Source organism: Ammodytes marinus (assembly GCF_949987685.1).
Source record: "Ammodytes marinus genome assembly, chromosome: 2".
Taxonomy (NCBI): Eukaryota; Metazoa; Chordata; class Actinopteri; order Uranoscopiformes; family Ammodytidae; genus Ammodytes; species Ammodytes marinus.
The window spans coordinates 24,781,879-24,807,848 of NC_137231.1; the positions used below are offsets into that span (position 1 = coordinate 24,781,879).

At 39.7% G+C, this 25,970-nt stretch overlaps 2 protein-coding genes across 3 annotated transcripts in view; both read left to right on the forward strand.

Moving 5' to 3' along the window:
• The window catches only part of nsd3 (nuclear receptor binding SET domain protein 3), a 30,291-nt gene extending 12,713 nt beyond the window's left edge, over positions 1 to 17,578 (forward strand). The window contains exons 14-25 of one of the 2 annotated variants that reach the window (XM_080042803.1): positions 5,694 to 5,873; positions 8,287 to 8,433; positions 10,329 to 10,485; positions 11,083 to 11,285; positions 11,397 to 11,509; positions 11,608 to 11,754; positions 11,867 to 11,989; positions 12,433 to 12,549; positions 12,644 to 12,785; positions 13,204 to 13,310; positions 13,429 to 13,633; positions 13,874 to 17,578. In XM_080042803.1, the coding sequence (XP_079898929.1) occupies positions 5,694 to 5,873; positions 8,287 to 8,433; positions 10,329 to 10,485; positions 11,083 to 11,285; positions 11,397 to 11,509; positions 11,608 to 11,754; positions 11,867 to 11,989; positions 12,433 to 12,549; positions 12,644 to 12,785; positions 13,204 to 13,310; positions 13,429 to 13,633; positions 13,874 to 14,145 (1,913 nt within the window). In that variant the 3' untranslated portion in view covers positions 14,146 to 17,578. The remainder of the gene's footprint in view (positions 1 to 5,693; positions 5,874 to 8,286; positions 8,434 to 10,328; positions 10,486 to 11,082; positions 11,286 to 11,396; positions 11,510 to 11,607; positions 11,755 to 11,866; positions 11,990 to 12,432; positions 12,550 to 12,643; positions 12,786 to 13,203; positions 13,311 to 13,428; positions 13,634 to 13,873) is intronic. The other variant, XM_080042804.1, reaches the window with a different exon arrangement.
• Positions 17,579 to 18,439: 861 nt separating this feature from the next.
• Positions 18,440 to 25,244, forward strand: plpp5 (phospholipid phosphatase 5). The gene is made up of 8 exons (XM_080040841.1): positions 18,440 to 18,564; positions 19,446 to 19,587; positions 20,029 to 20,137; positions 20,668 to 20,758; positions 20,844 to 20,907; positions 20,989 to 21,113; positions 21,408 to 21,578; positions 22,107 to 25,244. The coding sequence occupies exons 2-8, from the start codon at positions 19,517 to 19,519 to the stop codon at positions 22,274 to 22,276; spliced, it is 801 nt and encodes a 266-aa protein (XP_079896967.1). The 5' UTR covers positions 18,440 to 18,564; positions 19,446 to 19,516; the 3' UTR covers positions 22,277 to 25,244.
• Positions 25,245 to 25,970: the final 726 nt, after the last annotated feature.

A 25,970-nucleotide genomic window follows, 5' to 3' on the forward strand; every position in this document is an offset into this window, starting at 1 on the left:
AACCTAACAGCGAGTGTGGCAGTTGTTGGCAGTAGTAGCCTACACGGTTGCAAAGTTACATTGATTCCAGCAGCGAGTGAAGCGGAAGAGCGAAGTGTAGCGGAGGAAACTGGTGAATGTAGCTTACCGCGCTGATCTGCTTATCACTGGTTTCACTTCAGAGGTGTCGGCCAGAACACCACTTATGGCCAAAAACATCAGATTATAAGCATGAGACTAGAAGAGGAGGAGTTGGGTTTATCCGGTCTTTATTTTATTCTCTTTCACAGACACAGCAGCACACAGATCGCGGGAAAAGAACAAAGGGTTTAACTCCGCTCCTGATGAGACGTTGGAACAGCTGTTATTGCGACCCGCGAATCGCAGCCGTTAAAACATGCATAAAACTATAACTTAGAACAGCAATCTTACTCACACACGGGTGATTCCACAACTCAAACAAACATGTACAAACTGTAGAATGATCGCTACATGCACGCTCGCACATCTGACCGAGCGAGAGGAGAAAGGAAACTACTAAAAAGACTCTCCAGCCGACTGACGTCACGGCCCTAACTGACAGCTACCCACACTAAACAAAACACAACTTAACACACTGTAAGAAGTATTAAACACTGTAACCTATAACTTTGGGGCCTTTTCTACACAAAGAAAGAAGGAGAGAGAGAGAGAGAGAGAGAGAGAGAGAGAAAGTTGCTAAAATGTGTCTCTACATGACCTCCAGTGTTAAAAACCCTCTGAGCCCTATTTTATTTTATTTTATCTAGGCTATAAACCGTAACCTCCGTGCCGTTTTTCCTCTAGTAGACTATTGTGTGTGTGTGTGTTGTCGCTCTTTTTGGATCACTCATAGCCTTTACAGGAGCTTATATCCAGTCAGGAGCTTGTAGCCTAGGTATTTTCGGGTATTTTTTGTTTAAATATTAATTTCTATACAAAAATGTCAAAATCTGTAAGACACAAAAGGCAAAGTTACAACACCAATAATCCTATCTACAGTAATACACAGGACTGTGTGAATAGGATTTAAGTGCATATTCTCCTCTCAAAGTGCACCAGATTCATGGATTCCAATGTACAGGGTACAAAAAAAATTCGGCCGGGGGGGCATGCCCCCGGACCCCCCTAGAGGGTTCGGGGACCACAGCACCGCTGCTGAAAAAAATCCTGCGGGAAACACTGGTGTGTGTGTTTGTGTACACACAGCCAAACTTTGCAAACTCAAACTTGTATGGAAAAAATGGCCCAGTTTGAAAGCATAAAATCCTGTAAAAACTCAGTTTTTTCAAACCACAGCCATGATGACAAACACATGTGAATTTGATGATATTAGGCAATAATCCAAAACTTAAGACACCAAAATTGCTTTTTTAGCCCTATTTAGCTCAATCATTTATTTCCTCCTGTTTTTTCTGAGGATCAAATATGCTCCCTAAAACCATTTTTGTACTTTTTTGTAATTCTTTAGAGTTGCAGGCCTAAACATAAGAAATATGAGAAATTAATGGAAAGTGTGGATCCATATGGATACCTTAGGGTTGTGTCTGTGTGTGTGTTGTGAAATGACTGTGTGTGTGTATGCAGGGTTTTTCCTGGCTCAGAATGGGCCTTTGGGGGGTCAGTACGCGACCGACTTTTTTTGGGGTCGCGACAGTAAAGGCAAACGGTTTGTGTATTTTAAGAGGGGTGTTGGGTTGGGAGAGGGGAGTTTCTGTCCAGCTCAAGAGCATTTCAGTCAGCCTGTCAATCACTGCGTTACCATGGAGCTCACTGACGCTTATGAAATCACAATAAACAACCTGTAGATATGAAGTCAAAATACTAATAATGACTAGGCCTACCTGTTTAATACTTTAATTGTTTATAATTGATCTAAACCATGGAAGAAGGTAGGGCTGCTCAATTATGAAAAAATCATAATCATGATTATTTTGAGTAATCACATTGTGTTATCACGATTATTAAAGACAGTTAATCATTGATTTAAGAACATTATGCATTTATTTTACTTTTAACAAGGTTTTTTTCTAAAAACACTTTGGACTTTAAACAAAGGCCTAATTGAACTGAAAACAGGGAGAATAGAAATAGGCTAAATAAGTGAAACATATTTTTAATAATTTAATAAAAATATGTCAAAATAAAAATAACCAGTTGTAAATGGTGTTGATAGGGCACATCTTTTGCTAGCATTGAATGTAAGGGCATGATTTATTTATGTCTCATGGAGCTGGCTGGATAGGCAGTTGCATTGTAGTGTTGACAGTTGTGGTGGCAGGAGTTAAGGAGCTTTAAACTTCCTGTGTTTTTATTCATTGATTGCTTGGTCATAGACCACTATGACTCGACTTAAAGTGAATAAACAAATTGGTCGGGATGTTTAAAGGTGCAGATCAGGTCGTATATCACTTTTCTTTCTCTCTCTCTGTCTCTCGGTCGCGTATGTCATGTTACTCGCGTGTCCACGCGTGACAAATCTTGCACATTATTTTAGTTTGTTGTGAGTCTGAAGTGTTTTCAGACAACACAATTAGTTTTACCTTTATTCTCGTCATCTAGAAGTTTTTCAAAACACCCGGCAATGCGCAACATCTCCCTCGTACTCTCTGGACTAGCCGTTAGCGAAACTATCAGGTGAGGGAGGGGCCGAGCGGAGCTCACGGCTGAAAGGGTTTGCTGCATTTATAAGCCTGCATGCCCCGGCGAGCGGAACAATGATAGTTTAATAACGATTATCCCCGACCTGATTTCTTTTTTTACAACTGAGATTGCAAGTAATATGACTGGAATGGCGCGGAAATGGAAACACATTTGGAGCCGTTTTAAGTAGATTTTTATTTATTTATCTATATATATAAAAAAACAAAAACACTTTGACGCTGAGGATTTTCCTTTGGGGGGCTCTAAAATTCCTTTGGCGGGCGCCAACATTTTTTGAATGCAGGAAAAACCCTGTGTATGTGTGTGTGTCTCTGCGCATGCATATGTGTGCAGCTATAAGGTGCAATTTGTGGGTTTTCAGGTAGCTGCAGGTTCACAGTACTTTGTTGACATCATCAAAGAAACTGGAATTAAAAGGGTCAAAAGCAACTGACAATGGATGCATATTTGATATATATGTAAAGAGGTCAAGTGGGATAAAAGGTTTTCAAAAAAAGAAGTAGAAAAAAATATTACTGTATAATGTTTTTAGGGCAGTTTATAGGGAGGGGATGTTTTTGTCCTCTAAGGTCATGAGAGGGAGTATTTATTTGCATCTGTGACTGCACAAATACTAAACATGTATCAAAAGCAGTTTTATTGCAAATCATTAACATATCCTAGAGTCTAATTATCCCACTCAAAGAAATCCACTTTGCATCTATTATATGAGAAAATTTTCAATTATTGTGTTTTTTTTTAAATAAAAATGGCTCACGTCATCACATAAGCTTGCATGTAAAGCAGGGCTGTACGCTTATTTTTTTAGGTGGTAGCACTGGTGCTAGCAAGCAAAAAAAATCAGTAGCACAAAAATAAATTCAGTAGCACACAAAGTATGGTCGAAAACTTGCATAACCTTAACCCATGCATTTAGCTCTAATTACCTTTGAGCCTGTCATCTTGGTCTCATTTGAAATTCTCAATTAATATCATATCCTAGTGTGTGCAGTAATAATTGTAGAAAAATTAATAGGGGTGCACTGATTGCAATTTAGACAAAAAAATCTTACCTGCCAATTGTAATTTTTTGCTGATTCAGAATTATTTCTCCCCATAAAATTAATATCTATATATTTTCTGTATATACATATCATTATTATATTCATAATAATATTTTTTTTTGGTAAATGTCCTTCTGTTAATTAAAACCAAACTTTAAAACATTAAACATAGCCTATTAAATAAATAAGTATACATATTGGTAAAATTTGGAATAAGTTAAATAGGTTGTTGTGAATGTGTTGGGAGTAGTTCTTCAGTGGCTTATCAGTTATTTAAAACTTTGTTTAAAAAGACTACTGTTGACTGCTCTCTGCAGCTGAAGCAGTTGATGTTCAAGCTAGCGCACTGCAGGGCTGTGAAGCGTTAACTTCTTGTTCTTACCGGCTTCAAAATAAAAGTCAACTCACGTTTGGCTAGTAATAGGCTTTTAATGTGAAGGCGCACAGGAAATGTTCTGTTTGCACACGCGCTAACTTAACTGCGTGCCGTCTCCTTCCGGTTATTACCGTTGGTGAAGTGTATTAATCGCCGCACAAGCACAGGTCCCGAGCACACATCTTTCACCAGCCAAAGTGGAGGGTGGACTCAATAACTTACTTACCTAAGACTACATTTACCCGAATTTGGAGAGTGTTAATGTAGAGCCCTCTAAGCAGTGTTGTGCAGCACTCCTCTGTGTCTCAGACGGACAGCATCTGCTCATTAGCAGGCTGTCGCACTCGTGCGAGTGGAATTGTATTCATCATCGCACGTGATCAATTTCAGTAGCAAATGCGATCAAAACTGTCGCACTGTACAGCCCTGTAAAGGGTTAAAAGCAATTACAAATGAATGAATATTTGATATGTATGTAAAGAGGTCAAGTTGGATAAAAGGTTTGTAAAAAAAAAGTAGAAAAAAATATTTCTGTATTATGTTTTTATGGCAGTTTATAGGGAGAGGATGTTTTTGTCCTCTAAGGTAACCAAGGCGTAGTAAAAGTTAAGGTCACACAAGGGTTAAATTGTTCAAAGTACAAAGAAACTGAAAACGACTAAAGTTTAAGAAAAAACGTACATGGTTTTCATATTTGTTTTCCTTTTTAATTACAGCTGGAGCCAAAGAAGAAATCTGACATTTTCATTATGAAAATTAAAGCCTGAAGCATTTTTTAGTTTTTTTTTCACTGAGTCTAGAATATCAGACACTTGCGGCCAATAAATAATTATTCTCTCTCCCAGTAGTGCTGGGTTTCAGCAATTGTTAAATGTGTGTACAGAATATGGTGTCAAACATGATGTGCAATACAATTCAAATAAGAGCAATGTGATAATATGTAGGGCGAAGCGAGATAAGGACCTCCACTTTCCACAATTTTATCTTTCTGGGGAAGAGCTTTGTGTTTGTTATAAAGCCAAGTACCTCGGGCACTTTATAACAGATCAAATGTCTGACGATGATGGCATTTTAAGACAGTGTCGTACATTATATGCCCAAGCCAATATGTTGACAAGAAAATTTCATATAAAAATATGTCTCTATGCTCTAGCATATTGCACTCCCTTGTATACTGCTCCCCTTATGGGGTAAAAAAATCAAGTATGCACAGACTACAGGTTGCTTACAACGATTGTTTTAGGATCTTACTTAAAAGACCAAGGTGGAGCAGTGCAAGTGAGCTATTTGTGAATGCAGTAGTTAACACCTTACAAGCTTTATTGAGGAACCTCATGTACCGATTTATCTGTCGCTTGAATGACTCAAAGAATGAAATCATAATGCTGCTGTCGAATCCAAGTTATAGCGCAGTACGCTACCAGTCATACCTTTGGAGGCATTGGTATAAGTGCCTTTTATAATTGGTCGGTTTGTTTTTATTCTTATTTATGTTTGTGTTGTCTATTTCTTGTATTGTATGTTTTTTAAATGGACCTTGAGTCTAATATTAAAAGATGATGATGATGAGGAAATCTCTCAATGCATCTTTTCTCTTTGGTTTCCCTATCCAGGTCGACTGATGCGCTGTATCCGCTGTCCGGTGGCATTTCACACAGGAGACGGCTGTGTGGCGGCCGGCAGCGTGGCCCTCACCCATCACATCATGATCTGCAGCAGCCACGGCAGCGCCAAGAAGAATGGCCTCCTCAGCTCGCCTGTTAACGTGGGCTGGTGCTTCCTGTGTGCCAGAGGTGAGTTCTCACAGCCGTACGCAATAACCGCCTTCCTCCCCCACAGCCACGATCTATTTATCAGCGACCTCCAAAACAGACGGGAACGTGGAAGTTACTTAATTTAATTTCACCACACTATGTTGATTTTGCATTCACTAACTGGTTTCAGTCATGTGACAAATGGCGAGATCAGGACCTGATCATGGACCTGATCAGCCTCCATTATTGTAGTCACTAGGGCTGCACAATATATCGAATTTTCATCGCGATGACGATATTGGCTTCCCACGATGACGTGTACATGAATGTGCGATATTTTAAATGTGTGCTCAGCTGCGAAGCAAATCAATCCCTCCCCAAACCACTCGCTGATCATGTGCCTGTCCATGCTCCAACCTGGCAACCCCAGGTTCCCCGAGAGCTGTCAATCAAAGTCCAGTGGCTCCGCCCCCAAAGTGTGAACAATTTTCTGCCCGCATAGACAGAAAGCACTCCAAGAGCCGCGCGAAGAAGCAAGCTGCTGCTGCTTATCGCGCGAGCGAGAGCAGACATCTGCGCTTGTGAAATCACATACATCCCCTTGTTAGTCTCTTTTTTTGTGTGGGACCGGATTTATAACCCATTATTACATGACACTTTGCCAGGTCTGTTATCCAGTCAGACAGACCGCTGTCAAGAGTATAATGTATAGCGAACGGGTCACCTAAGGACCTACGTCATAGTTTTGATGGATAGACGTCCACAAACAGGGCTACTCGTTCAGAAAACAATGGAATACTTTTTCAACACGTCTTTGCATGTATCAGGAGAGCAGGGAACACAGGAGTCATGGTTAATGTCCGACAGGACTCCAGCAAGACGACGTGAGTACGTTTTGCTTCAGGCTGCAGCCCGCCATGTAAATGTTCGGCAGTCATTTTCCCCGTGAATTGTTATAGATTTTGGGGAATAATGCTTTGTTAGCTAGATGGAGCTCTGGTTAAGCATGTTGGCCGATTACATTTAGGCCTACTGTTTGTACAGTGTGCGAGTCTTGAGTTGTGTTAGCAAAACAGTAGCTCTGTGGCTAACAGCTGAGCCGGAGCCTTCAGTCAGCTGAAGCAGTCTAGCTGGGCGAGTAGACTATTCCACCGTTGCTAGTTCGTATCCTTGGTCGTTCCTATTTGCTGGCGTATTGAACTACGTTTTCATTACATAAGAACCTAGTGGGTTTGCAATGACTATTCCAGTTATTAGACAAGCTCCCAGGGTTGCTAATAACTCCATACAGTCAGTGCCTCAGCGTACACACGACCTGAAGCGAAGATGAAACCTCGCGTTGGGAGTAAAGGCATGAGAGGCAGCAACATTTAACTAACGTGTTGCTGAGTGTTACCTGCCACTTCCCGTCTCCGTCCTTTCAAATTAAATTCCGACATAGTAGAGCCATATAGGTTGTGATTTATTTTGACAGGGCGCAGCTCACAATATACTTATTTTAGTTATACATTGTGGGCACAATTTTATTTAGTTCAAAATCAAGTTTTATACACATCCATCATGCAGGTACAATGAATGGAGTAAAATATTTTATATTTTGCTTTTAGGAGATGCAATGAGGTCAGGTGAGGAAACAAAGATGTGTTATTCAACAGAAATGTAGCACAAGGAAAAGTTAAAGCAGTGCTCTGTTGATTTGATTTTGAGTAAAGTTTTGGTGCAATATTTTGATTTATATTTTCTTTGTGGAAATGCATTGACTTCAGGTAAATATTTATTATATTTATGCAAATATATGTACATTATCAGTAATATTGCATAGCCGATCACATGGATATGAAAGCGCTGTTATGTTTACGTGACAATCCAATAAAAATATTTTACTCACTACAATTACTGAATAATCGTGGTAAAATATCGTGATATCAATATTGACCAAAATAATCGTGATAATCATTTTGGGCAATATCGTGCAGCCCTAAGTCACATCTGACATTCATTAAACGAAACATCACATAATTAACTGTTTAAGATATTTTATGTTTAGATGTTTTCACTTTAATAATCCATGTTTCATGTTTGGAATTTATGGTGACTAATAGCAGTGCTGTGAAATGTAATGTTTGTTTTCCCATCACGATACTAACCCTGTGAATGATCCAGGCTTGTTACACTGCACTCTACTTAAAAGAATCCCATCTGCCCCAGATGGTGATGAGTTCTGACTTTTAAGCCATTTTCGATGTTTTTGCCTGTTTTTAAACACCAAGTTGAGTGCACTGTTTGGCCTCTTTATGTCGAGACAAACTTTGTTCTTTGTTTCTTTTGTGCGTGTGTGTGAGTGACAGAGAAAGTGTGTGTGTGTTTGTTCTTTCTCCTCTTTTTGTGAATTTTGGGTCATTTTCGAGTTTGACTGCGGCTCACCCCGTCTCTTCCTGTGTGTCTTGTGTAGGGCTGTTAGTGCAAGACCTTACTGACACCATATTAAGTTCATATGCCTATAAGTCCCACTACCTTCTGACTGAGTCAAATCGTGCTGAGTTGAAATTACCTATGATTCCCTCTCCTTCGTCAGCTACCAAAAAGAATGTTGGGAAAGGTAATTGAACAGTTTTTCTCTTTCTCCTTTGTCCCACTGGTCTGTGTCTGTGTTGTGCCTGCTGCCGTTCTGATTTAATTTCCTTTTTTTTGTACGCATCCCTCCTTTCTAAGCCTTGAGGTGCAGAGTTAATTAACTGGTTAAACATGCAGTTAATTTCAATGCAGAGTGGCGCAAAGTAACCTCAGCCAAGTTCCCTAATGCATTAACACATAACAGTGGGCCTCCTGCAAGAACAGCTTAGAATCTTTATCCCACTAAAACCTCACTTCTTTTTAGGAACATATGAGGAGTCAGAGTTACCAAATTAAAATGGTTGTCATTGTGGCCTCTTTTCACAGATGTCTTACATGTTTTAGTAGGAAAAAGCTGGTGTAAATAACTGAAATAATTATAGTTTAGTACAAAGCCACTTTTACTATTATGACAAGTATCACAAGTGCTGCGGAAAATACTTGTTTGGTCTAGTATTCCATTTTTATTAGGTTATTAATATTTCACTTGACAAATTTGAACTCTAAATTATATTACTTGAAGGCTTTGATAAGAACGAAACACCTGGACAGCTCGTGAATGTATTCATACCTTTAGAAAAAAAGCATAATTAAACTTGAAAAATGCGAAATGGTCTCCTTAATCACCTGCATGTGCCACTTGATTCTGAGTGGTTCTTGCACGAGGCCCGTTGTGAGATTGGTTCGTGCCGTGCATGAACTGTCAATCTGGGTATACGTCTCTGTTAAGTTGTTGCTAACAAGTTAAGTCAAAGGCCTATGCTGTGAAACTATAATTGGTCCTCAAAACTCCAGTACGTAAACTACTGTACGTTTCCCTGATGCAGGACGCTCTGGATCAGCTCAGGTTCTTTCTGTGGTTTGTGGAGCTTTTCGCTACTGGAGGCGCACTGCTTCTCTGCTTCAGCACTCTGGGCTTGTCTATTGTCCTTTTTTATTTCCAAGGCCTCGCCTGGCCTCACCTCTTTTGTTTTTTTAAAATGCTGACTGCAACAAAGTTTTTATTTTTTGACTGAACTTTTCAGATGAAATTTAAATTTTGTCTCACCCCATTTTCTTAAGCTGTGACCAGCCTTGGATGGAATACAATCCCTATCTGGACTATTGAGATTTGAGTAAAGTTAAGCAAAGATGCCAGAAAAGTGAAAATTCTCTTTTTAAAGTTGTGGTTTCATGCAAGAAAAAAAATCAAATTGAACATTTCTAATTTTACAAAAACATTATTCCATGCAAGCTGGTCTGTGCAGGATACGATTATGTGTGATGGGAAATGGCTGCTTTAGTGGCAGGACTGCATGCCTGCTTTTTGCCAATAATTTGTCATTTGATAATAACCCTGATTCCTTGTTAACTTGCTGGCTGATTTTATTCCTATGCTGCCGCATGTATTTCCCATAGACTGGTCTTGGTACAGTGCTCTGAATCTGATTGCCAGACATGCTGTAAGTGCTGCAATAGTAGTTTGAACCAACCTGAGAACCCCAGACGGGTTTCCAAACAATTTTTCATGATGTGTGGCTCTCACAGGAGCCTTCCCCCCAAGCTAAACACTCCTGGCCCTTGGTTTTTCATTTCAGAATAATGTCATTAAGGTACCGGTAGTTGTTTTCCCCACAATTACTTTATTTAAATTCTCACTAAATGGGTGGAGTGGAACCATGACTTTGTGTGGTATTTTTAGTATTTTATATTTTTTCTTAGGCTTGTCTGCAAATGAGATTCAGAGTTTGTCCAGGTTTTAAGGTGCATCACCTAATCGTACACTCCTCCTCTCTTTGCATACCAATTTCCCACAATGCATGCACACACACACACACACACACACACACACACACACACACACACACACACACACACACACACACACACACACAAATGTAGGAGGCAAGTTGCTGTGCTGCGACTCATGCCCGGCTTCCTTCCACCCGGAGTGTCTGGAGATGGAGACGCCGGAGGGTTCGTGGTCCTGCAGTGATTGCAGGGCAGGGAAGAAACCTCACTACAAACAAATAGTCTGGGTCAAACTGGGCAACTACAGGTACGCAGAGAGCACCCGTTCTAGACTGCTGAGGGTTGTACAGCTGTCAATCTATGGTTTGGCCTCGTTTTATTTATAGACTTAACTTTTGTATGATTTAGTGTCCAGCTGTTTTTAAAAGTGGAACTATATATATTTTTCAAGATTTCTTCAGTAATCTTTAGTAGAAACGGACAGATTTGACAGGCTGGGGACAGACTAACCCATTGCTGGTTTTGGTCCTTTCATAGTGTAAATAACAACAATGCATAATATCGCTGGTCTTATCCTTTTTTCGAGTTCAGTGCAACTAATCAGCTTTTAACCTCACACTGAAGCAGATTGTTAATGTGATAGATGCAGCTATCCAGTACATGTTTAGCTGAGCACAGCAGTGTAGCTTTCCTCTTCTCCCGCTGACTGTGAACCATGTTCTTTAATATTTATACTGCTATTTTTATAGTCTGTCAGCTGGAATTGTACTTTATAAAAATTCGGTACCAAAAACTTGTCCAGAAACTTAAAAAAAAGTTCTCGTTATGAATATGCGACAGTCTTCAGTCTTCTGCCGCCGCCGGACCAAATTGAGGACAATGTCCGTGTCCTGTTCCCTTGCAGGTGGTGGCCGGCAGAGATCTGCAACCCTCGCTTGGTGCCGTCAAACATTCAAAGCCTTCGTCACGATATCGGCGACTTCCCCGTCTTCTTCTTCGGTTCCCACGACTACTACTGGATAAATCAGGGCCGCGTCTTCCCCTATGTGGAGAACGACAAGCACTTTGTCACGGGTCAGATCAACATCAACAAAACCTTCAAGAAAGGTAATTTGTTCTTCTCCTAATACTTCAAGACAAACCTGATATGGTGTTTTAAGAACAAGGCTATAGCAAGCATTGGAGAGGATTTCTCAGACATTGTTGGTTTGTTTCTAGCTCTGGAGGAAGCGGCCCGGCGGTTTCAGGAGCTCAAGGCGCAGAGGGAAAGCAGGGAAGCTCTGGAACAGGAACGCAACTCTCGCAAACCTCCACCTTACAAATTCATCAAGGTAATTTGATTAATTTTAAAATCTCACTTAAGGCAACTTAACCCACGCATATTAAGTGTTTTTACTTATTCCATTAGCATTGTGTTTTCTTTTGTCAGTCCAACAAACCAGTGGGGAGAGTTCAAGTGCACGTAGCTGACATGTCAGAAATCCCACGATGCAACTGCAAACCAACAGATGAGCATCCTTGCAGCCTCCACTCCCAGTGTCTCAACCGCATGCTGCAGTACGAGTGTCATCCACAGGTCTGTGTGTGGAGTTTAGTTATTGTTTGATTAGCTCATTTATTTTACTATAAAACATGAGGAATCACACCTCTTAACTTCTTCTCACATTTTTCGATGTTGTTGTTTTCAGGTGTGTCCTGCAGGAGAAGGCTGTGAGAACCAGTGTTTCTCCAAGCGTCTGTACGCAGAGACAGAAGTGATAAAGACGGATGGCCGTGGCTGGGGCCTCCGGACCAACCAGGCTCTCAGGAAGGTGGGTTGGGAACTCTCGACCATTTATCAAAGTCTCAGAAATAAAAAAACGGGATATTCAGATTAGTCAGCTTGTGCTTCTTGACACATTGTAATAATGTAAGTTGGACCACTGACACGAACCGAGAGGTGACAAAAACATAAGTTTTCTAATTGAAGAATTAAAAAAAAACAAAAAAACTGGTCAATGCTGCCTTACAGAGAAAATGAAAATGGAGTGAGAAATATACTCATCCAAACCAAGAACGTTTAAATACTTATTTTAGATTTGTTCTTTCAAAAACGGATTCAAGTCCACAGTAATACTATATGGGGAACACAACATTTCCCCTGTAAAAGTAATCCTGTTCGCAACGGGCTCATGCCTCCTGCCATTCTCACGAATCAAAAGGCATCTGTGTATTGGAAAAACAATTTAAAGACAATGTTTGTTTTTTCCTCCAGGGCGACTTTGTGACAGAGTATGTTGGAGAGGTGATAGACTCAGAGGAGTGCCAGCAACGAATCAAACGCGCCCATGAAAATAACATCAGCAACTTCTACATGCTCACCCTCACCAAGGTAACATCTGTCACACTGAAATATTGTTCAGAAAGAAAGAGAGAGAGACCTCCACTTTAACTCTGGTGTCCTCATGTCTGTCTGTCCCTCGTAGGATCGCGTGATAGACGCCGGCCCTAAAGGAAACTCGTCTCGGTTCATGAACCACAGCTGCAGCCCAAATTGTGAAACACAGAAGTGGACGGTAAACGGAGACGTTCGCATCGGACTCTTCGCCCTCTGTGATATTGAGGCCGGTGAGTTCACATGGAAAACATCACACACATTTTTTTCTGCTTCCTACGTGTTCCAACATGTATACAAGCGAGGCCATAGCCATAGATTCAACATCGCTTTCAAAAAACAAAAAATTTAATTCATACATTAAATGAAGGGTTACTACTGGTACAAGGTTACAGTAATAAGTATCCCATCAAACAACTGATGGGAACAATTATTAGTTTATTATTATTTTTGAAGGCGATGCAACATTTCTTTATTAAATTTTTTTTTTAAACAAAATATTGGTGGGGACATCTTGAGCGTATTTGAGTACAAGGGGGGAGGAGGGGGGATGTATACCACTAAATGTATAATATAATTACGGCCTTGTATACAAGCATTCAGAGAAAGCTGTATGATCCATTTTAACGTGAGTCTTGTCTCTTGGTGCAGACACTGAGCTGACGTTCAACTACAACCTGCACTGTGTGGGCAACAGGAGATCGTCCTGTCACTGCGGCTCAGACAACTGCTCCAGATTCCTCGGGGTGCAGCCGACGGTGAGGACGTTGATTGGCCTCTCATCGTCATGAATACAGTTCTAGAAAGAATCCTAACTGTGGGACCGGTGTTTGAGTCTTTTGTTTTTTTTGCTGCTTCATTAATATTTCCCTTCAGAGCGCTGTGGTGATGGAGAAAGAGGAGAAGGCCAAGAATGCTAAGCTGAAGCCCAAGAAGCGGAAGCTTCGGCTGGAGGGCAAACACACGCACGAATACTTCTGTTTCTGCTGCGGCGAGGGAGGGGAGCTGGTGATGTGTGACAGGAAGGACTGCCCCAAAGCGTACCACCTGCTGTGTCTCAACCTAACCAAGCCGCCATACGGTAATGACAGTGTGTGTGCGTGCGTGTGTGTGTGAGAATCCATTCTTTTGCTTGTGATTCCTTCAAATCAAATAATGTCTAAATTTGACCCATAGTGATTGTCAAAGCAAAGACAATCTGTCAGCCTGTCTGAAAAAAAGAAAATGTCAGGAATATGTATTTCCTGCTCTCCTTTACTGTTAATCAGTACAGTACAGTACTGTGAATCTCCTCCACTCTGACCTATCTGTCTGTCTGCAGGACGTTGGGAATGTCCGTGGCACGACTGCAGCGTTTGCGGCGCCCCGTCCTCGTCCCTCTGTGACTTCTGTCCTCGCTCCTTCTGTGTGGATCACGAGGCCGGGGCGCTCATCTCCTCCTCCCTAGAGGGCCGGCCCTGTTGCTCCAGCCACGACCCCGCCAGCCCTCTGGGCGCCAGCTCTGGCTCCAGCCAATCACGTCGCTCGGCTCTGAGCCCCTCCCAGGTCAAAGAAGAGCCGGAGACAGAGGCGTGCCACCCGGACGCAGAGTGACGCCGCCTCTCCCTCAATACCTCATTCCTTGTCCTTGAGTGCGCTCCAGTCGGGCTCCCATCCACTTTTGATGTGAAGCAGTGCACAACGAAAAGGGAATATACCAGTGTGACGACTAAATGCACCAATGAACACCTCGGTTGCCATTTGTGGGCGGGATCAGAGAAGAGCAGCGTGTCTGGGTGGGTGGGCGAAGTGTCCAGGAATCATTGTGCGCAGTTTGGCCCTCCTCTCTTGCCATAAAACTACCACCACTCTCTCTCTGATGCTCTCCACAGCTCGCCCAGACCACCACCTTGTTACGTTTCTTTTTCTCAAATCTTCACAACCGTGGGAATTTTAAGTGTTGTCACGTCGTCTGTTACCGGCACTTTTAAAACAACTCCGAGTTGGGTGGAGGGAGACGTGGGGAGAAGGAGGCACCAGCACCACGCTGCTCCGCTCCCTGTTCACCTGCTGTAAGCTGTGGTGGGAATATCGCACACACATGTTGGCTGTACAGAGACAAACCTTTTCTCCTTATCACTCCCGACGTTTACCCGTCATTGTATTTATCTCTGGGGGAGGGGGGACTGGAGGAAAATGACCGTTTTTTTTTTGTGCAATTTTTTTCAGGACCACACTACATTCCAACCCTCCTTAGACATGGTTTTAATATACTTATGGGTATAGATGAATATAATTATATACAGTATCTATGTTTGTTAATGTTTACAGACAGATTCTCTCACTTCATCTCGGTGAGTGGTGTATTATGTTTGTTTGTTTAGGTGTTGAGCATTACGCAGACCTCCTTGTGAAAATAGTCCTATTAAGGTGAAATATAATGGTATATAGTGTAATGGTATGACATTACAGAAGTACTTGTGATTTTCATATTGCCAGTCTCACTCGCCATTGTGTACATAATTGGCTCATAAAGTACTCAAAGAAGGAAACTCTTTTTTTAACAAGACGGATCCATTTTTCGTTCCATTTTATTTTTTTCTATAAAGTTCTGTTCTCACGTTTCCTCCGAGCAGTTTCTGTTATTTGTATTGTAGACGGAGGGGCTCAGCTTGTGATCACTGGTGCTGTCTTAAAGTATTGTTAATCAGCCTTAAGTTGGATTCTGGCTGTAGAAATTACTGCCCAGACGCAGTTTATTTCAGTAACGTTGTGTACTGTGATGTAATTTTTCCTTTTTTCTTTCTCCTGTTTTTTTGTTTTTGTTTTGCCAAACTTTTCTGAAAAGCACTTTTACACAGCTTGTCGCTACACACTTTAGCTAGGCCATACCTATACAAAAATGTATATCAAAAGAACATAAGACAAGTGTTTCAAAATGGATACCTCTTCACGTAGTAACGTTGGAATTTAAACTGTTGTAACTTTTTTCCTCTCTGGCAGAAAGTATTGTTTAATTATTTTTTTTTTTTTGGAAGGAAAGTGGCCTAAATGCTGTTTTTTGGGGGAAGGGGTGGTGGGGTAAAAGTAGGAAAGACTGCCAGCCTCGAGAGGCGCATCTTCATTTTCCACCTGAAGAACATTGTGAAGGCTGGGCTTGATGACATAATGGTATAACAACAGTCCAGTCCAGTATGATGTACAAACAAACACAAACAAACTGTACAGTGTTTTTAATCGCTCATCTGTCTAATCCAAATGTTTTGTATTTATTGCACCACATTTTATACCAATTTCTTTTTCAAACACCAGTGCAGTAATTTTGTCTCCCCTCTCCACGTAAGCGAAATAGACTATTTAAAATAAAATAAAAACATGGGGAGTTTAACATAGTATATCTGTAACTAGTCATTGCATTCATTTCTTTTTTGGTGTAATGATTCCACATTTGGTAACAGCCGCTGCTCATCAACCTGTATTGTGACTCACTGTAAATGATGTTAAAAACCAGTGTGAAGCAGTTTAATATGGGAATGTAAAGTTAATTTTTTTTATTTATTTTAATTGTATTTTTTTAGAACTTTGACTCGATTGATCATCACAGAAGAGAGTCTATATGTGTTCATGCTTCAGCCAATTACTTGTGATTCTACCCGACACTCCAGTTACAGTCCAGACTGTGATTTCTGCCCTTTAAAAGATTATTTTATTTAATTTTTTAAGCAAAAAATAAAATATGAAAAGGACAACTTGCAGTCTTGCGCCCAAATTTGCCAAACTTCCAGACTCCCGTTTCTGCTCAGTAGGTTATCATAGGACTCTTAGTACTTGTTCACTAGGTGCATCATTAAAGCACTTTCACTTAAATAGTCTGTGTGCTTAAACTTGAATTTCTTTATTTTTGTATTTATTAATATTTTTTGTTTTTGTTTTACACAGGAATTATACATGTGAGATTATCAGACCATAGGCATCCTTGACTCTTGTGTTTGTGGTTTCAGAAAAAAAAAGTCTGACATTGTTTAACTGGTCTTAAATATGTTTTTTCTTTATCTTTTCAAAATGGCTGTTGAGCTGAAATGCATGCTTTTGACATCAGACACTGGTTTATTCCACTCCTGTGATCAGTCAGAATATTTAACTGCCTGATTTAAATGCCAATGCTTGTTTTTTTTGTGCTCCTTCTTATTTTTTCCATATTGTACAGCAATTGTGCAAAAAAGCCTTTATTTTATTTTTAATTTTTTTGCACCTGCAGATCGCATGATAATGAATTACTTTGTGCCAGTTTTTCCTTTTCTGCCCTTCCCCGCTGATTCCAGCAGCAGTATTACAAATGCCTAATTTAAGTGTCCGGGCGTGCATCATTTCATCACATAAAAAAAACTACCTGATGTGTATGTTTCGTTGGTTTATTCACATTGCAGTACCCACGTTTTTCTTTTTAAGAGACAGCATGTTTTCGTTTCGAGTTAACTGACCCCTTCAATTCTCTTGAGGAAGATTTTTCGTATTCACTTAAATGTAGGATTGACCACCCCCTTGTTTGCCAAAGGGTATGTTTAAATTCCCGTTGCACTGGTTTTTGCGCAATGTTGCCGACTCTCATTAAGTTTTTCATTGACATGCTGTCAGAGGAGAAGAAGTGTTTGGAATAGGTAAACTCACTCATCTCTTGTTTAAACGTAGAAAAATGACGTACGGTAACTCTAACTGGGGTCATATCTATCTCTCTTGGTGTTGCTTCGATTAAAATGTGGATGAACACAAAGAACCATGTTGATTACTGTTCAACCTGTGTTACTGCATATTGTTGAAGAACGTGTAAATAGTTTGCATTGAACTTGCATAGGAACATGTTACTGTGGCGTACTATTTTCTGCCTGTACAATTCTGCTTCTAAATGTGTGTGACTGTTGAGACAACACTCTTTTTGTACATGACATGTCTTTTTATTTGAGAATATTGATTCTGTCCTTTTTTCATTCTAAAGTTGAGTTTGAAGAGTTCAGACATGCCTGAAGTTTGACTTTAATAAAGCTGTACTCTGTCTCAGTGAAACACTCTCCCTGTATGTGTTTTTTTATTTTGGTTTAAAACAACACAATAAGATACAACATTTGACTGTCTTGTTTATGTGGTTGTAATAGTCTATTAATAGATTATTATTATCATTATGTTTCCCAATCAGACGACAAAATATTCAACTACTTTGAAATATAAACTTTATGAAAAAAATTCAAATAAAATGAAATTATCTTGATTCCAAGCTTAGTAGGAATAAAACAATTCATGAATATGAAATGTGTCAGGGTTGAGGGATTTAACTGGATAAAACATGTAGCCTACTCAAAACATTTAATTTAAGACCATCATATCATGATAGTCAAAAATAAAAACAACCTTAAGACTCGAACACTTATTATGGAAAAGCTTAATGTAACTGATTTGATTTTAAAAAAATTCAAAAAAATCCACAAATCACTGATTTAAACTCATGACTACCTCTAGATGGCACAGTCAATGATGGCAACCGGTAAACGTGACGTGGCTTCTTTCATTCACCTGTCAAGTCAGGTAAAATGAACTACACGAGCATTTCCGGTTTATAAAGCAAAAATAAGGCCCAATCGTTTTTCCACTGTCACTCAATATTTTGAATATATATTATATTTAAATGTTTTTATCCACTGATAATAACAGCGTGATACGGTTGAAATCTCCCGACCAAGCAAGTAGGCTAAATAGTGGACCTTGGGTTGAAACCATTCTAATGTGAAATGAACGGAAATTACACGTAAACATAGCTACATTTTAAAAACATTTTCTTATTTTGAAAATCCTCAAAAAGAATCAGTTGTGATGCGACCGTTAGCTTCAAGCGCTCTGCTATCCTCCTCTGTGACATCCCTGTTTCTCACTCAAATCTACGAATTCAACCGTCTGCTGAGCAAAACAGAGGATGTACAAGCTTGACTCGTGTTAACATGAGGATATAAGTATAGAAAAAAACATCAAAATCACCAGTTTAAGGTTTGTACGTCACGCAGGATTCACTATTTGATAACAAGGAAATGGGCCAGATGTCTGGTTTGACAGATGTTGCTAGCTTAGCTTAGCATGGTCTGCTAACACCTTGTTTCCACAACATTGGCAGTTTTTGTTAGTTTCTTTTACTCGAAGCTCGCGAGCTGTATTCATGCTGTTGTTATCACGAAGAACAAACATAAAATGTTATATCCAGTTAATAGCATATTTCTGAATATAAGTGGGAATGAACAGGTGCAGCATGTTGGCCTTTAAAACAGCTTTTACTTACATACTTAGATATTTTCATAATTTCTTATTGACAATGTTAACGAAAACACTTTTGTTAAATGTATACAATTGTATACTATATATATATATTGCTACTGGGTTTTACAATTGACTGTCAATTGATCATTTATACCTTTCTCATTCACATATTGATACATTTCAAATGCAGACGCATATTTCTATTTTCGACAGTCCAAGTCTATGTGAAGTGGCACTCTTTCAGAACAGCCACACAGTCATAACAGGAGACGAAATGACCGCAACAGCTCATGCTGTTTGCAGAATGACAGCCTTCCTTGAACTTGTCAAACACCCATACAAACCAAACATGTCTATCAAAACAAAGGATGATTTTGTTTTTCCACTTCCTCCACCTCTCTCACTCATTAAATAAGTGCTTGGCAGTCATTAGAATGTATTTTGATTTTGGGGCGCTCGTGGTGTAGTGGTTAGGGCGTCCTCCTAGAGGTTCAGTCCTCATCGCAATGCCAAGAAAAAGCCACAAAAAAAAATCTTTAAAAAATAAATTTGTTTATTTTTCTTTCAACGGCCAAATGAATCACAATAACTAAACCTCTGCTCTTCTGTTTCTCTAGTCCCAGGTAAATGAAATGGAAGTGTAGTGACAATGTTTGGTGTTGACTGAAGTCCATTCCAAGAAACGAAAATGAAGAGACATCTGCTTCGCGGCTTCCTATCGGAAGTTTCCGTCCGGATGGCGCTGCTGGTTGTGTTCCTGTAAGTATCAATCATGTGCATTGATTCTTAATAATTTAGAAAAGGCAGACATTGATTTTTTACTATTTATGAATGAATGAACACTTTATTCCGGACTCAACGTTCCATATAAAAAGACAATACAAATACATGACAACACAAATTAAAATACATACAAGCATCGATTCCAATGTTTCCACAACCCAGAGGAGAACCTTGTATCACTCTGTTTAGTGTCAGTGAGTGCAGTTATTACTTTGTTTTCTGACTCTAGGAGTCGACACATAAATGTATACATTAAATTCCTCAACACAGCATGAAAGGTGGGGACATTACTAGTCACAAACAAAGAGCTAGCACTAGTCCATCTAGGAAGCTTAAGGAGGATCCTAAACGCATCGTTATACGCTACCTGTAACTTTTTCAGTTTTGCTGTTCTGAACTGTTTTTGTATTTGTGTAGTGTGACAGAGCAGCTTCCTCCTTTCTACCGGGAGATCCAGCCAGAGGAGATGTGGTTGTACAAATTCCATCGTGTGGAGAGAGACCACGTGCCCACCTCTCTTATGTTTGTAGGTAACATGTTAAAATGGAATAGAATGAATCCAAAGCCCAGTTTTTACACTTGGTTCAGTTATTCCCTTCTGAACAATCTGAACAATCTGAACTCTCTTCTCTTTAAAAGAAGGTAACAGCAAATGTTTTTTAACAACATTAGTTTGAGTTACTGTGGCAACCATTCTCCAAAGCTTATCACAAGTTTTTTAATCAATACTCCACAGAGGCTGCTTTATATGAGATAATCTACCACAGTGAACATCGTAAATCAAAAACGTTTGTGTCAGATTTTGAAAATGAATCTGTCAATACAAATACTCAGTGTTGCCGTAGATTTACTCAAACGAGTCTTTGAGTGGATTTTCATTCTGCTTTGAAATAAACAGAAACCACTGTGTCTGTCTGAAAAGTCTATTTAAAGTATTAAGTCTGACAATTGGATAAAAAGTACCTTGAAAAACTTTTGTTGGTTTTATTTGCTTACATTGACAGAAATTAATTTGGCTTTCAGTGAATTATAATTTCTTTATCTTTTTATTGTCAGAGTGTGGCAGTTTTCACTCCACTGATTGTAATCCTGGTTTTCACCTTCCTGAAGAAGACAGAGCGAGGAGACCTGAAGGAGGCCATGCTGGGTAAGAAATGTATATATAGACTATGGTTTTTCCTTTTTTTTTTAAATCATATTTTTGAACTGATTTTTCTGCTGCCTCCCTCCAGCTGTGACTTTGACTCTGGTGCTGAATGGAGTTTTCACCAACGTCATCAAACTGGTCGTTGGCAGGTAAACATGGCTCACGGTGTAGCAGATGATAATGTTGCCTGGTGTCACACAAGTGGATAAAAGTTTGTGTGTTTGCCTCAGGCCGCGGCCGGACTTCTTCTATCGCTGCTTCCCAGACGGTCAGATGAACCTGGAGCTGCGCTGCAGCGGTGACCCAGATGTGGTTGTAGAGGGCAGGAAGAGCTTTCCAAGTGGACACTCTTCATGTAAGAAACCTTTTGTGGTCGATAATGCCTTAGTAACTGGTACACTTTCACCGTCAGACAACAAGGGAAAACAGCAAATGCACAAAGTAGGGCAGGAAGCCATAATAATATCTGAGAATAGATGTACGTAAGTGTATTTTAGCCTCCAGGCTCTTGTGAAAACATCACACGTTGCTCTCTATGTTTCCCCCTTTTCTCTTTATGTTGTTTGCTCTTTGAGTTCTTCCTGTTTCTGTAGTAAAACTTCCTGTGGCTCTGATCACCTGTTTTCCGATCCTTTCTCCTCGGCCCCAGTTGCCTTTGCAGGTTTGGGTTTCACAGCGTTGTACGTGGCAGGAAAGGTGCGCTGCTTCAACGCAGCGGGCCAAGGCAGAGCGTGGCGTCTATGTGCCTTCCTCACCCCTTTACTCATCGCCACGGTGATCGCCCTCTCCAGAACCTGTGACTACAAACACCACTGGCAAGGTCAGAGTCCCAGAAAGCAAACAGATAAGCACTTGCATCTGTTGCCAATAGCAAAAAATTGTTTAAAGGAAAAATGTTAACACAGTCTGATAATCGGGGTTAATCGCAATTTTGTTTCACTCTATTATTGTATCTGAAGTCATGTTAATGTTAAAGCCACTACGAGTAACTTTGTCAGTTGGCGGCCCCTTTGGACAAAAGCGGTAGTATTTTTACGCGCAAGCATGCGCAAACCGAAAATCGGACTGGGTGTGCGACCAGACCAAATGCAGTAATAAAAACTATATAAAAACGTCTTTCTTTGCACTGATGGTCTCGTTTGCTGTTAAAGGTAATTTATGACTATCAGAGGAAACATGAGGCTGTTTAAAAGATATTTAAAAGTTACTAGTTGCTGCTTTAAGTCATTTCCCTTGGTATCGCTCTTGGGGTTCATATTCTCTAAAAATAGTCTTGACACACATATTGAAAATGTGAGAAAGCATTCACGTATATGTCTGTGTACTATTGTCTCCCTCCTTCATGCAGATGTGTTGGTGGGTTCTGTGCTGGGTCTGGCCTTCGCCTGGCTGTGTTACAGACAGCACTACCCTCCTCTGCAGGACCCCGACTGCCACAGGCCGCTGCGTCACAGAGAGACTGTCCACGCCGCACAGGAGCGCAAACTGGCCAACTCCAACTACATCCTTCCCCTGTAGATCAGCTGCACTGGAATCCTACTCTTTACTGCTGTCATTTATACTGGGTTACATGGTAATCCTTCTACTTCTGGTTTTCACTCCCTTAGGGCTGGGCAGTTTAACAATATTTATTTTTTAGTGTATGGTGGGAATTGTTTGGTGAAACATGACGGATGGTTTTATTGTGTCACTTATTATTATAAGTGACAAATGGCACATTTCTGCTGGATGGTTTCTGAAGCACTGGAGAGTTGCTTTTCCAGACCCAGACATAGCTGGGACTGACATACAATGTTTAGATATATTTGAAGTACTGTTGAATATTATGACATTTGTTATTTATATTTTATCCACACTGCCCAGCCCTGCACACCCTGTGTATTGTGCCTATAGATCACGTGACTTTAAATACACACACAACAGCAACACAAGCACAGCACTGATGGTCCACAGCCCGTCAGTCTCAGTTGCTCATGTGCAACTCTTGTCACTCTTTTGTGAAAGTTTGCAACAAGCAGTGTCAAGCCTTGAGGACAAGTATTCAGTATTGGATGTTTGTGCATTGATGTACGTTCACGAAATACAGTCGGGGCTTAACCGAAAAGATTAGGCAATTCATCAGTTAGTTCAGGGAGAGAAAAGTAATTTACAAAACTTTTGATAATCAATATTTTAGTGACATATGACATTTGGTAGTTGCAGCTTCTCAAATGTGAAGAATTTTTGCTTTTCTATCACCGTAAATGTTCAGTGTTGGAGAGTTGACAAAACAAGCAGATCTTTCGACGAAATAATGAATCATTAATATAACAAAAAGAACGAAGATATTTAGATAACAAAATAATCATTACTTTTAGGCCAAGCTCATAAAGGTGCACTTGCTTGAGGATTGAAAGCTTTCAGTTGCATCTCAAAGACTTTCAGCTGGTTCAGGTGTGATAACAAGACTCAAATGTTAAACCACAAGAAACTCAACGATCAATATACAAAGAGTACGGGTCACAATCTCCTCCATCGCACATGGCCGCTTGTCATCATGCATCTTAATTAGTTACTTGATGCCAGTTGAGTCGCCTCCACTTTCTGAAGAAGACTGAGATAAGGCTGAAAGTAAAGTATTAGCAAGTGGACCTTTGAGCTGAGACTATCTACTTTATTCTTACACAAATGGTTATTGTACTTTTCTTTGTTCTCGCTTGGCACTGTAGTTTTCAGCCAATGTTACTCAACCAGTGCATTTGTTTGGGACTATTTTGAGTCATGGATTAATATACATTTAGTTTAGGCTACTTGTTGTTCAGGGACAACAATGTAGGTGAAAGGCACAGAGGAGTCACATATTGACAACACTTGTTAATAGGAAATATGTATTGTTTGGTCTGGTCTTTTCCTGATATTTGTTGACAATAAGAAGAAAGCAAAGCAAGACAGACATCACTGACTTATCCTTTAAAGGTATTAACAGTATGCTAACATCTGTGAAATGTATACACTCTCCCGGTTCACAGCCCGCCCCTATCTGAAGCACCTCTTTTGAAGTTATCACATCTTGGATCTCCACAGTTCTTCTCTGCTGCCTCCATCTTGAGAGCTAACATTCTCTCTCATCTTCACCTGTTATACTTTCAAAGTTTCCATTCACAGATTGTTTAAATTAATACCTGGAAAGGGTTCTAGGTCCCCATCCCCAGGCTTTCCGTAGGTTTAATGTTTTTCAGTATGGCACGCTCTTGTCTAAGGTGTGAATGTTCTCTGGAAGGTGGCAGACAGGGCTTTGGTTGTTGTGAGTGACAGTGAATCGTTGTGATGAACTTGAGTGAGGTCAGACTGTATGTTACCTCTCCGGGTGATGGTGCTAGCCTCTCAGTGCACCTGCTGGTGAGGTTTCCTATCCTGTAAATTGTTTTATCAGCAAGTATACGTTTTGTGGTTTGTTTTAATCAACACTCATTTTGTGGTCTTTCGGTTTTATCTTTTTGTTTGTTTTCTTTTGTTTTAAACCTCAAATTCCTGGTAGATGTGTGAGAAACAACCAAAGCTGTTGTGTTTCTGTTCGTGTATGAATCCTGCCAAAGTTTCGCAGGGTCAAAGCACTTCGGCTCGTCGCTGTGATATGAACTTGAAGCAGGTTGATCAGACCAAATTTGGCAGAAAAAACAGTGAATTTGTGCCTTTGTTTTTAATACATTATTTAATCAATATTTTTTAATTAATGAAGTATACGCTGCATGTAACAACATGACGAGTGTATGCTCTTTGGTCTCAATCTTTTTTTCTTTTGGAAGATAGTACATGATGTTTGAACGTGGCATGCTGCCTTTCTTTACCTCAGAAAATAATTATTCCATTAATTTTGTTGTTCATGTGTTGAAATGTGTAGATGTCTGGCTGGAAATATGTAAAACATACACTTGAGAGAGTAGCCAAGAGGAGGACAAATGTCACTTTTTACTAAACTTTTAGACAAAACATATCTGTAAATACCTGGTAAACAGGTATTTATGGTATGATGTACATTTCTAAGTGTATTTAAATATTGGGGCATGTGGGAGTTTACTTGAATTTTGAACATTTGGTTGTCTATCTTCAATGTGATAATGTTATCTCATGACATCATATTTGTGGGCACGTGGGTTTCGAAGGATCTTTCAGACAAAAAAAATAAGGTTTTGTTAGACTGCTGCGTTTTGATAAAATCCTGCATGTTCCACACCTAAAGAGCAACTTCTTCACCACTTTCTTACAGATCCCCACATTTCCATCTATTTATGTGATTTTCAGCATATACTGTATCGGGTAGATGATTGTGTCTGTTTCTCCTTCAGATCTCCCGACACAAAGGAATATGAAAACTAGCCTGTTTGCGTTGTTCTTAACATGCTCATGATCATTTGCCTTGGCTTCTAGGACCTTATAGCAGATACAGTATCCTGATTGTACATGTTGTGATGCTTTTAATGACTCTTTTGGTGACATGAAATGATGTTTCTAAATAATCTTTCAATACACACTGTCCTTTGCGTATTTTTTGTTTGATTGTGTGATGATGACAGGAATATGTTAAGACAATATGAATTTAATAGTAAAGAATATGCTTGGCAGTGGGGGAAGCATCTAATAACAGGATACAGCAACAATAATTAGTGTATTACTGTAGTGGACAAATCATAGTGACATTTTGGACTTATGACCTGCTTAAAACATAAATAAAAATAAAGCCCTAACTTATATTCTTTCAGGCCTCCCCACTGAGTCTTCTGAGTGGTAGAAGAAGTATTCAGATATTTTAATTGAGTAAGAGTAGCAATACTGGAATACAGTCAGTTAGTGATTTATTATTGTTTTAAGTACATGACTTTAATGTTGCAACTGCTAAAGGTGAAGCTTATTTTAAGTGCTGTGTATACTTCTGGGTAGCTTAAACTTCAAACATTATAATGTATCACAATCATAATATATTATTTGTTGATTTATCTTTTATTAATAATCTGAATATGAAAAGTAACCAATAACTAAAGCTATCAATTAATATTAGCAATGGATATTAGCCTCCTAAATGAAGTAGTAGTGGATGTATATAGTGGGAAGAGATAGATAGATAGATAGATAGATAGATAGATAGATAGATAGATAGATAGATAGATAGATAATCAGAAAAATAATCAAATCAAAATCAAGTCAAATGTTCACAAAAGAAAATTGCATAGTAGGC